A 13811-nucleotide genomic window follows, 5' to 3' on the forward strand; every position below is an offset into this window, starting at 1 on the left:
AGCTGGGGCCGGAACCTCCTCCTCAAAATCGACCTGAGGCTCCGTCGCTGGAAATGCTGCTCGGGGCTGAGCTTTGCCCCGGCCTCGGCCTCGGCCTCTGGCACGGCCTCGGCCTCGCCCTCTGCCCCTACTAGGGGCTGCTGCTGGGGGCTCAGGCTGTTGCGCGGTAGAAGAGGAAGCACGTGTCCTCGCCATCTGCGAAAGAACAGAGTAGAAAGACAATCAGTACTTGAGAAACAAAATCGTACGACAAGAATGAACAAGGTGAAGTTTTCCTAACTCAGTAGCCTCTGCGGGATAAATACAGACGTCTCCGTACCGATCCCTCAGACTCTACTGAGCTTATCCGTGAGTTGTGAGACCTAAGTAACCTGGCTCTGATACCAACTTGTCACGACCCGGATTTCCCACCATCGGGTGTCGTGATGGCGCCTACTATCGGAGCTAGGCAAGCCAAATATATAAAACATTTTTTTTGCTTTCTTCCAAACAATATAATAAACGAGACAAAATTTAAGCGGAAGACTTTAAATCTAAAGCAACTGAGAACCAAAAGTGCGGAAGTTTGAACCAAAATGCTACCCAGAGTCTGGTGTCACTAGCTCACGGACTACTACAGAATACTACAATCAATGTCTGAAAGGAAAATACATCATGTTTGTCTGATACAAGATAAACAAACGAAAAAACATGGAAAGAGACTTTGGCCTGCGAACGCCAGCTAGGCTACCTCGAGAGTCCCTGGACTGAAGATAGCTCCCAGAAGTCCTACTGCCGTGGTCTGTAAGCTGCTCTCTGCTCTGTGCACAAAATGCACAGAGTGTAGCATCAGCACAACCGACCCCAAGTGCTGGTAAGTGCCTGGCCTAACCCCGGCGAAGTAGTGACGAGGCTAAACAGTACCTACCATAATTAACCTGTACAGATATATATACAACAAGTGCAAGAAAACAATAACAAGATAATACAAAGTAAAACTGGGAGGGGACATGCTATCGGGGAGTAACAGATAAAAATGAAATATCGAAAATAAACAGAAGAAACTCCGGTTTCCATGATATATATATATATATATATATATATATATATAGTATATAAGTGGACGGCGTGCCACACGATCCCATAATATCATATATAAGTGGATGGCGTGCCACACGATCCCATAATATAGTATATAAGTGGACGGCGTGCCACACGATCCCATAATATCATATATAAGTGGACGGCGTGCCACACGATCCCATAATATCATATATAAGTAGACGGCGTGCCACACGATCCCATAATATCATATATAAGTGGACGGCATGCCACACGATCCCATAATATAGTTCATAATATCTGACTTCATATAGTAGACCCCTTCAGGGGAGAATAACAACTCAATACCTTTAACCCGGCAAGGGTACAGCTAACAGCCCAAAATATCCCGACAAGGGAGAATATATATATCAGTCTACACATCCCGGCAAGGGAGTATTCACAACACATTCTCCTTTTAAATCATTCTTCCTCAACCGTTCATATTATATGAAACTTATCAAATAAACAAGGAGCTTGTGTCACATTATTCGAATTAAAAGCAATCAAGACTCGCGGTCATGCTAGACTCCGGTGCATAGATAACCGTCACCATGCCTATACACCGTACTCCACATTAGCAAGTAGCAAATATCATCCTAATCCTATTCCCTCAAGCCAAAGTTAGAACAAATACTTACCTCAAATGCTCCAAACTCAACTCACGCTTCTAGTATAGCTTTACCTCTTGATTCCACCACCAATCCGCTCGAATCTAGTCATAAGTTACTTAATCACATTAATAATTACTAAATGAATACCCCAATGTATGAAAATAGATTCTACAAGGTTTTTCCCAAAAAGGTCAAAAATACCCCCGGACCCACGTGGTCGAAACTCGAGGTTCGGACCAAAATCCGGTTATCCATTCCCCCATGAATTCAAATATATGATTTGTTTTTAAATCGGACCCCAAATTGAGGTCCAACTTCTCAATTTGTAGAAAACCTAGGTTCTACCCAAAACACCCAATTTTCCCCATGAAAATCTTTGATTTGAAGTTGAAATTATGTTAAAAGATGTTAAGGAATAAAGAAATTAAGTTAGAAATCACTTACCAATCGTTTTGGAGAAGAAAAGTTGTTTGGAAAATCGCCTCCTAGGTTTTGGGTTTTTGAAAAGTGAAAAATGACTGAGATTTTCCGAACTTGTATACCTTTCTGAGGACCTGGCGCGGACCGCACAAAAATGTGTTGCGGCCGCGCCGAGCGGGAGAAAAATTGGGGCTTCTCTGAACCCTTCCAGCACGGACCGCACTGTTTTGGTGCGCGGCCGCGCTGGTTAACCTGAAGCCCTAGCCCTCAGACTCAGCCACGCGGACCGCACAGCAAGGCATTGCGGCCGCGCGGAAATGACCACGGTCGCGCTAGTGTCTGCAACACCGAAACCTGCATTTTCTTAAGTCCAAGACCTCCCGGACCCCATTCAAAACTCACCCGAGCCCTCGGGGCTCCAAATCAAACATGCACACAACCTTAAAATATCTTACGGACTTACTCGTGCGATCAAATCGCCAAAATAACATCATATACATAGGATCAAGCCTCAAACACATGATTTTTCTTTCTTCAACTTTCATAACTCAAATTCTCCATTTTTAGTCTGAAACACGTCATATGACATCCGTTTTTAGCCAAACTTTACAGATAGTGCTTAACACATATTTAAGACTTGTACCTGACGTCGGAACCAAAATACGGGCCCGATACCTATATTTTCTAACTCCTTTTCATTTCAAATTTTCATATCAAATTTCAGAAAGACAATTTCTTTCAAAAATTCATTTCTCGGGATTGGGACCTCGGAATTTGATTCCGGGCACACGCTCAAGTCCCATATTTTTCTAGAAAGAATCACAGGTCCGGGTCCGTTTACCCAAAATGTTGACTGAGGTCAACATTATGCATATTAATACCAAAATTCATCAAATTTTTCACAAAATCCACATATTCTAACATAAAAACTTTCCGGCTACGCGCCCGAACTGCGCATGCAAATCGAGGCGACTAAAAGCGAGGTTTTCAAGGCCTCGGGAGCACGGAACAAGGAAGAATTACGGTGATGACCCCTTGGGTCGTCACATACATAGCTCAGATCCATACCTTTTTTGGCTAAGTTGTTCTCCTCAAATAGCATTGACCGATTCCTTCCTGTTTTTTGTTTCGTTTCTAGCTGCAATTTCCTTTGAGCTCCTACGTTCTGAATTCCTGTTCCTTTGGTGCTTCCATCTTGTATTTGTACTACTTCCTGCTCTTTGACTTGCATCTGCTCTTGGACCCTTCCTTTTGAGTTTAAATCTTGTTGAGTACTGACCGGAGTTGTCCATTTCACCTCCTGTACTTTACTTCCTCCATTTTGACTTGGTAGCGCTGGCCATATAGCTAGATCTGTTGTTGCATGTGCTTTTCCTTTGTTGATTGATGTTTCCTCCACCGATTTCCTCTCTTCAGTAGTGCTATCATCCTGTATTCCATCTTTGAGCAATGGAACAGTAACATTACCCCCAGTCACAGTAACCTTTGGTGTGACAATTCTAACAATTCCTGAGTTTCGTCCTTCCATGGAGCCATTTCCTTCATCATCTGTATATTTTGAAGCTTTGGATGGTCGTCCTCGTGCTCTCCCCATTCCGATGAGTGCACTTTAGCAAAGCACGCTAAAATGCGCCGAGAGAGAAAGGGAGGAGAGAGAAAGATCTTTCACTTTTAACTTTATTGCTTGCACTGTGAAATTATTAAACAGTGTGTGAGAATATATTGTAGTAAAGGAACGTTAACTCATCAAACAATAAGGGGTCGTTTGGTATGAGAGGTATAGTGCTAGTATAAAAATTTAATACCACCTAAATATTTTGTTTGGTTAGCAAACCTGGTATAAGTTATTCCGGGATCAAAATTAGTACTGAGATAACTTATACCTTGTAGAGGGTAGGGTAATTAGTGCCGAGATAACTTATGTCTTCTTCTTAGAAATTATGCAATTGTCATTTTTAATACAACATACCAAACAGTGGATAAAAAACAATACCAGAATAATTAATCTCATCATAACTTATCCCGACATAAGCCGTATTCAAACCAAGCGACCCCTAAGTGACATATAAAATAAATTAAGGAGTAGGCATAAATAGATTGTCATGTGTACGACATTTCTTGAAAAGTTCTTTTGAAGATAAAAAGAAGTTAGTATAGAAAGAAATTATGTTTGAATAATTGTAGTTTTTTTTTTTTTAATATTTCTGAGTGTTTCTTAAATGAAAGAACTTTTCTTAGATAAACACCCTCAAACATATCTCCAAAAGAAAATCTCGAATAATATTTTCTCAAAATTTAAACATAACGTTTTGAACTTCTTTTGTCAGTAATTCAAAAATGTTCCACAGACAAAGAAATAGACACGTGCCAAAGTCCGACATTGAAAATTAAATAAACCGACCTATTTGTTTACCTACCCATAAATAATTGAGCTAATCACGACTAGTTTAATTTGCAAAAGCAAGGACCTAAAACGTTAATATTTAAAATGAATTGACCCAAAAGACGCCGCGTCTACATATTCAATAGTTCGAATAAATTGACAATTAAGTAGCTTTTATTTTTTCACGGAAGATTAAGTAGCTAAAAGAAAAGGAAAAATAAAGAAGAAAACAATCTGGCTTCCATCTATTGGTAACGAGGATTCAAGATTCTAGTAAAACAACATGGTCAAATAAGACTATTCCTAACTGGCGATTAGACGTAGATTTAATTGAAACTTGAAAAAAAATAATTTGAAGTTGTGTTAAAAAATAATTTTCAGAAGTTGAAGTTGTATTTGGACATACATTTTATTTGAAGTAAAGTTGAAAGTTTTGGTAAATGGAAAAAAACACTTCACCTAAAAATTGTCCTAAACCAATTTTTGAAAACATTGATCATATTCCATGAACAAACAATATTTTTGACAAGAGGGGTTGCTCTGATAAGCAACCTCCACTTCCAATCAAGAGGTTGTGAGTTCGAGTCACCCCAAGAGCAAGGTGGAGAGTTCTTGGAGGGAAGGATGCCGAGGGTCTGTTTAGAAACGGTTTCTCTACCCCATGGTAGGGGTAAGGTCTGCATACACGCTACCCTCCCAAGACACCACTAGTGTGATTATACTGGATTGTTATTGTTGTAAACAATATTTTTAAATTCTTTTTGAAAAAAAAGTGGTCAAAATCTATTACGAGAGCCTAATGTATTGTCATGCATGACACACGAGCATACAAATTACGTTGTCACACGTTTTCAAATTAAGAAGGCAGGAAGATTGAAATTTCATTACATTAAAATCAACAAGAAATTTTTTTTAGCTGGAATCCAAAAATTCAGCTTTATTGGTACAACAAAAATGTCAGATCCATATATAAAGATAACAAAAAAAGAAAAAAAAACAAGTAAAAGAATTTCATAAAATCAATACTATACTACTTAATTCAACAATCTAGCAAAGGCAAGTGACAAGAAAGTGACTGGCAAAGCTGCAAGGACCAAAGATGGAGCTGACGCACTTGGTGATGGTGGTGAAGTGACCGGAGAATCGCTCGAGGGGACGGATGGGACGGTGGTGCCAGATGGTGTAGCGGCGATAGAAGGCGTGGGGGCGGCGGCGCTGGTGCCGGTGACGTTGATGGCTAGCTTTTGACCTAATGAGCAGTGGCTAGGGAAAGTGCACATGTAGTAATTTTCACCAGAATTTGTGAGTGTGATCGTAGCAGGACCAGTGCTAATTGTGTTGATAGGAGAAGTTGTGTTGCATGAGTCATAAGCTGCCTTACTAACCACTGCAACATTGTGTCTCCCGTTGACAAAATTGAAAACTACATTGAAAAATATAAGAAAGGTTAAAATGTTAGATCAACAACCATAATATAGCACTAGGTATTTCCATAAAGCAATACAGTTTAGAGCTTAATTACCATAAGTAATTATAATTTGCTAAATTATCAAATGTAGCTACTGTTCAATTGTTACCAGCTTGTATTACGTGTATTTAATTCGCTCTAAATGATTGTATCAATACATACAATATATTGAAATACAACGATATATACAGTTACTGTATCATTGTATGTGACTCAATACATGTATTTACCATTGAGATTTTGCTACAAAATACAATTGTAGCTACAAATTGTAATTATTTCGAAGTATATTTATATAAGGTAAATACAGTGTATAAGTTAGTTACACCCTATACTTTTCATAGAAATGAGACTATTTCAAGATGAAGTGTGATACAAAATATTACTCCTATTTGAATTATAAGCATTATTGGCCCCTCAAAGGTTGGTAGGTTTTAATGTACGATGGTAAGTATGATCAAGGTAATTATAGCTAAATATTAAGATACATATTAATTGATAACCTGATAAAAATTGTAAAAGAGTAGAGTGAAGTTTTAGTGCTTACCAAGAGTATCTCCAACTTTGAAGGATTTGCCATTAGCCCAAGTTTGATAAGCATTTGGGCCACCAGTAGTAGGAACATTCCACCCCATGTTGCCTCCAACAGTAAAAGTTTGGGCTGCAACTGATGGTGCAGGTGCCGATGCCGGGGTGGCTGCAACCGATGGGGCGGGAGCTGTTGATGGGCTCGCTGAAGGAGCGGTCACTGGAGCAGCAGTGGGAGGAGTGACGGGTCTGGCGGCAGCTGGCTGAGGAGCCGGAGAGGTGGAGCCGGAGCCGGAGCCGGAGCCGGAGACATTGATAGCCAATTTCTGGCCCAATGTACAATGGCTTGGCAAGGTGCAAAGGTAGTAATGTGATCCAGCAGATCTCAATGTAATATTTGTTGGCCCATTAGTGGATATAGAAATTGGGTTTGCGGTATTGCATGAATCAAAATTTGCCTTTGACACCTCAGCCACACTATGCAATCCGGTTGTAAAGTTAAAAACTGCATAAAGAAAAAGATGATTCCAAATAAAGTTATTATTTAAAACGACGAAAAGTAACGAGTTTGAAAGTCTTATGTATTAACGAGTTTATAGCCTTGGCCGATATGTCAGAATAATCTTTAAAATTTCATCCTAATGGGATAGATCATTGCAATTGTTGAGAATCCATGATGATCAAAGGTCACTTAGACATGGAGGTGAATTTAGAGCGGATTTTATGATTTTCGACTAACATATTCAGAATAAGGGAAAAACACATTTCTAATGCATACATATAATAACATTGGACTCGTTCTGGATGAGGTCTAGGGTAGAGTGGACAAGTAAAAATTAAAAGAAACAGAAATAGCAAGCAAACTCATTCTTAATTCACCGACAAAATTCGCCTCCACTACTTAGTTTTTATCATAGGCGGTGAATACTAAGTAGTATTACTTTACATATTATTCTTTTCTAGCAAATAATTAAATCTTGGTGTCATCTACATGTTCTTATAAAATTATTTAACTATAAATGTAAAAGTCGAATGTAATGTAGCGTGTCATGATTTTGTACGTATTTGCCACTAGATAAGGACACGAGGGGAGAAAATAATTGACCAAAAAGCAATACAAGTGGGAAGGAATCTAAGGTAATAAAAAAGCAAAAAGTGTATTACCCATTACCACTTTGTTAGACTAAACTAAACATAATTAACAAAAAAGTAACATTAGTGGAAGAAAGATTAATCTAGAGCAAAGAAAGGACTAATTAGTTGTAATAATTTAATTACTAACCAAGAATGTCGCCGACGGCGAAGGTTTTCCGGGAAGCCCAGGTGGTATACGCGGCGGCGCCACCGTTAGGAACGCTCCAAGCCAAAGCATCACCAACTATATGAGTCTGTTGTGCCATTGAAACATGTAATAAAGCAGTTGCAAATATTGCAAAAGTAACCAAAATCAACTTTCTGGCCATTTTTGCACTGTATGTTCTTCAAGTCGAAGTCGCCCCTGTTAGCTTTGTATGTTTTTTGAAAAGAGAAAAGGAAAGAGGTTGAGTTGAGGTATTGGGGTGGCAATGAGGTTTCTATTTATAGAAGTATAACATAGGAGAGAGGTTGTTGTTCTTTCCTTCTTTTTATTTTTTAAATTTATTTATTTTTCTTTCCTTTTCCTTTTGGATTTGGATGACTTGTTCCAAATTGGAATGAAATAGATTAGATTAATGAGGGGAATAAATATAGAAAACTCGTGCAACCCGCGACTTATATTAGTTTGAAGTTCAGACAAATTCAAAATTTAAATTTGGTGGTGCAAATTTTTACGTTATTACTGTTGATGTCAAATATATTAATAACAATATCTCTATATAACAGTAATTAACTATAAAACCAAGTTCTTCTCGGAACGGATCTTTATATTATGTTATAGTAAAGTTAAGTCTCTCCAAAACAGCCTCGTTTGTTCCGAAATTTTTTGGTTGCTATAGTGAAATGTTGTTATAGAGAATATATATTATAACATAATATAATATTCGGTTCTGAGAATAACTCGACTTTTATAGTGAATGACTATTATATAAGGATGTTGTAGAGATGGCTGACTGTATATATCCTCTATAATAACAGTTCACTATAGCAACCAAAAAATATCGAAACAAACATTATTGTTATGGAGAGGTTTAACTGAATAACCTTAAAATTATGAACTCATATTTAATATTTTTGGAATGTTACTAATATTTCATGTGTTGAAAATATTGAATTTAGCTGAACTTGTTGATTATTATATACTAGATTTGTCACGGGAGGTAAAAGTAAATACATCATAATGCGATTATATATAATAAAAAATCGGAATGATATCGACTAGAATTGTAATTTTACAGTTAAAATAAGCATATTTATCGATCGATTTAGTTCGATTTTAGTTTTTATTGAATTATGAATGACCTTACATGTAAGTATTGTAAAGTCTTAAGACTAGAATTACAATTTCTATTTCGATCAAAGTAATTTCTTGACATTTGAATTTGACTATCTTTTAGCTAATTGATAGATGACACGTGAAACGTAGGTGATATTGTAAAGTTTTTTAGGTCAAGATGTTGACCCTTTAGATGTGAAATGGGCAGTGGGTGGGGCAGTGGAAAAGTCGTGTGTTCTGGAAATGGAGTGGAAATGGCTGCCGCCGTGCCGCGTTACGCAGTGGAGCTCACCCACCCCCTTTGGACTTTTCGACGCCAAATCTGGCTTCCATCTAATTCAAATCAATTCAAATTTAAATTTTGAACTTTTTTAAATATTTTTAATCAATTGAACAACACCCAATCCAAATAACTAATAAACTCAAAAAATCCTATTTTTGAAAGCAAAACTTTGAATGACCTTCAATGGTGGACTTCTACTCTTCAGTTTTCTAATATTACAAACAGGGGGAGAAACTGAAAATACACGGCCCCTTGAAACATATGTATAAGATGTAAGAAGAAGATAGAGTGAAAGCAATGGTTGTGAGATTTAACTCCATAGTTTTTAAAAACAATGGTTGTAAGAATACAGATTTTGAATTTGCTAATGTTTTCAAAATATGTACAATATGGGCTAAATAGGGTAAAACTTAAAAATATTGGCCATTTTTTGTTATGGTGTGAAGTCATGTGTATTTTCTTGTAATTCTTTCGTCTTTCTACTAGTTTTTGGATCTTTTTGCCTTTTCTACTGGTTTTTGGATCTTTTCCTTGGGGAAAAAAAATAATTAGACAGTAATTGAGAATATTTTGCAAAGGCGAAATGGCCTCCTGATCACTTAAACTTACACCAATTTGTAACGCCGATACATAAAGTTACCGTTTTCCCATTTGAACACTCCAACTTGACAGAATGAGTACTAATAAATACATCCAGTAGAGCGTGTATATCAATTGCGCTGACATGTACAACACGTCATATGTTAGATTATTTATTACTTGACATGTGTTATTTGTGGGTCCCATTTTAAATACTAAATCAACAAAAAAGAAGTCACAAATTAAAAACAGAAAAAAGAAAAAGAGGAAAAAGACTTGACACTTCATTCTTCTTCGTTCACCCACATCCCTTTCTTACCTTATTCTTATTCTTTTTTCTCCTTTCTCTTTTTCCTTACCGCTCTTTCTCTCTTATTCTGAATCAATTTCACAACTCCGCTATGGTCATGATTAGACCAGAAAAAATTGAATTTTGGAATTTCAAAAATTCAATAGGAATCCATTATTTTGAAACAGTGGAGGCAACTAAATACCAATGCAAATATCTGCCCCTTTTTTGCTACTGGTTTGGCAAAGAGATTCGATGATAGGGTTTTCTTCATACCATCGGTGATTTAGAGTGGTGAGTACTTTTGACCGCCATAATACTTAAATGGTTGCCACCTCCACTTCGTTGGCAACCAATCATAACCCCATCTCTTCTAAAACTCTAAAATCGGAAGATATAAGTAAAAATACGCAATCTTCTGATGTTCTCTCTCCCTGATTAAGTTTAGGGGAAGAAAAAGAGCGAAAATGAGTACTGACAGGCTAGGGGTCGTTTTTTCCTTTTCTTTTTAATTTTTTTCTATTGATTATAATATTTTCTTTAATCAGATTATTGCATTCACGCGCATTTTCTGCGTGATTGATACACATTTTGTCCACATCACCTATGTCACTGCCACATAAGTATAGTCAATGATCAAAGTGGTTTATTAGTACTCGTTCTGTCAAGTTGGAGGGTTCAAATGAGAAAACTGCAAGTTTATGTATCGACTTTACAAACGGGTACAAGTTTAAGTGGTCACGAATCCATTTCGCCTTTTGCAAAATAATATATATATACTTTTTTGTTCGTGACCTACAATGTAAAAATTTCCTTTTTGGTACTAACTGTTTTGGGGGATAAATGGGCCGAACTATCTAATTGGACCAAGTTTGTCCGATTGGGTGGGTTTACGCTTTCTTTTAGGAAAAATGTTCCAAATTGTTGATGCAATATTTGAAATTGCTCAATTTTGTCTTTGTTATTATAAAATAAGACTATAAAGCAAAGACAAGTATAGGGAGAAACTGATATATTATTCGAATTCGAACTGATGTACATAATGAACTGAAATCTCTTTTATTTATAGAAGAAAGGAAGCTGCTGTGTAAGCTGCTACTATACCAGATATGGATAATCTTCTACTGAGAGCAATGTTTATCCATAACAGAGTACTGAAAAGATAAACTTATTATACCCGACATGGATAATCTTCTACCGGGGGTAATGTTTATCCATAACTGGGTACTGAAAGGATAAGCTTAATATATCCGGTATGGATAATCTTCTACCGGGGGTAATGTTTATCCATAACTGGGTACTGAAAGGATAAGCTTATTATACCCGGTATGGATAATCTTCTACCGGGGATAATATTTATCCATAACTGGGTACTGAAAGGATAAGCTTATTATACCCGATATGAATAATCTTCTACCGGGGGTAATGTTTATCCATAACCGGGTATCGAAGTGATAAGCTTCTTCAAGAAGCTTATTTCCAATAGAGTACTTAAATAGATAAACATATTTACGGTGGAGTCCCATATGGATAAACTTCTCCAGGAAGCTTATTTACAACGGAGTACTAAATGAACATCCATAATATAATGTATTTATAACACCCCCCCTTGGATGTTCATTAAAAGATAATGTGCCTCATTAAAATCTTACTAGGAAAAACCACTTGGGAAAAAATCCTAGTGAAGGAAAATGAGTACACATATTTAGTAATACGCATTGCTGGCTGCCTCATTAAAAACCTTATAAGGAGAACCCTCTGGGAAAAAACTTAGTAAGGGAAAAAGAGTACAACGCGCATTTTACTCCCCCTGAAGAAAACCTTATTTCAAATATTTGAGTCTCCGCATTCCAATCTTGTATACCATATTCTCAAAAATTGATGTTGGTAAAGGCAATCTGCTGGATTGTCACTTGAACTAATTTGATGCACATCAATGTCACAATTTCCCAGAAGATCATGTATGTAGAATAATTCTGGTGAAATGTTCTTCGTTCTATCTCCTTTTATAAATCCTCCCTTTAATAGTGCTATGCATGAAACATTGTCTCCGTATAATATTGTGGGTCTTTTATCACATTCCAACCCACATGTTTCTCGAATGAATCACTGATCTCAATCATATGCACTCCCTGCTTGCCAGTTTGAAATCGAGCTTTATGGGTATCGGATAAATAACCTGTATCTGCATTACCAATACGATCTGCACCACTTTTGTTACCCTTAGCAAGATAAATAAGTGCATCATCTACACCGAGATAGAGTATTTCAGGACCAAAGAGCTCTTTATCCTCTTCTAGAGGTTGGAACGGATCCGCATTCACTTCAAGTGATTGAATATTCATTGGTGTACTTAATGGGTACACTTTTTCCATGTAAAAGTATTTTTAAGACCCTTTTGGAGCTCTTCCGGAGTTCCAATAAGATTTATGTCACCAACATAAACAGCAAGTGTAACAAATTTTGATGACATTTTCTTTATAAAATACATGGACAAATAACATAATTTATGTAACTTTCTTTCAGCAAATATTTATTGAGGCGATTATACCACACACGCACAAATTGCTTTAAACCGTATAAAGATCTTTATAATTTGATCGAGTACATTTCTCAAGACTTTGAATTATATGCTTCGGGCATTTTCAATCCTTCAAGGATCTTCATATAGATTTAGCCAAATAAGTCATATAGGTTAAGACTTGTATCTAAATGGTATGACATCTTCAAGTGTCTGGACTGCTAGTCCGATCCTCACAATATTTTACAATATTGTGCACTATATTGTATTAAATATATCGTCGACGATAATTTTGTGTCAGTTCCGAAGCGACATAACTTGTGGAGATCTCATTACTTTCTTTATTTTCAGGTACCTGAACTTTTTCGGGAGTTTCATGAAATGTTATGTCGTGGGCTCTTCTAGAGCTTATTTCCTCCTCATTTTGATCATTAGCTCCTACTATTTTTCAAGGATTGTTACCTTTGGAATCGATTGGTCTACCACGCTTCATGCGTATAGTAAACTCTATCCTTTAGGGACTTTAATTTTAATAGGAGCATTTGCAGCTGAAATATGATATTTAATTTTGGATCAGCAAATGCTTCTGGCATTCGACTTGAATTATCTTCTAAGTGAGGATCATGATAATTCGATTCATATAGCATATTTTTCAACTGTTTATTCCATCCCCCAAATGTTAGAAAAACTAACATATATCCCCAATCATCTTTGGAAAACATATCTTTGTGTATTATGGTAGAGAAATTAATCATATACCACGCAACAAAAGATAGTAAAAATATTTGGTTTCTGATCCTAAACCAATTGTGAGGGGAGGACTTATCATATATTGTTGATCTGATACATACAAGTGCTGCTATATGCAATTTAGAAAATCTTAGACCAATACATGAAGCTTTGTTCTCATAAGCAATGGTTTAGCCATTAATAGGAGGTATTCAATGCTAAACCAGCTTGGATATAAACCAGCATTATCAAGATGAACTGTCTTGATTTCATAATCTGAAAATTATGCTCTTAATCGAGAAAAGCAATTCCAAATGCCAAACTGCAGATTGACAATAATTACACATGTAACCATCTCATATATGCACCTATAAGTGGTTCACATGATAAGTGAACAGGCCCATATTCACCTTTTATATATTTCAGAATCAGGGGTCTTAGTCCCAACTTTAGTTGGTATAATCAATTCATTATGAGAACAAGCAACACATGAGAATTCCTGAA

General features: G+C 36.7%; 1 protein-coding gene across 1 annotated transcript; it reads right to left on the reverse strand.

The window, feature by feature from the left end:
- Positions 1–5366: 5366 nt before the first annotated feature.
- LOC107788304 (blue copper protein) lies at positions 5367–8049 on the reverse strand. The gene is made up of 3 exons (XM_016609978.2): positions 7776–8049; positions 6513–6998; positions 5367–5920 (listed from the first exon to the last, which is right to left on the reverse strand). The coding sequence occupies exons 1-3, from the start codon at positions 7954–7956 to the stop codon at positions 5532–5534; spliced, it is 1056 nt and encodes a 351-aa protein (XP_016465464.1). The 5' UTR covers positions 7957–8049; the 3' UTR covers positions 5367–5531.
- Positions 8050–13811: the final 5762 nt, after the last annotated feature.

This window comes from Nicotiana tabacum, chromosome 18 (genome assembly GCF_000715075.1).
Source record: "Nicotiana tabacum cultivar K326 chromosome 18, ASM71507v2, whole genome shotgun sequence".
In the NCBI taxonomy this organism is placed as follows: Eukaryota; Viridiplantae; Streptophyta; class Magnoliopsida; order Solanales; family Solanaceae; genus Nicotiana; species Nicotiana tabacum.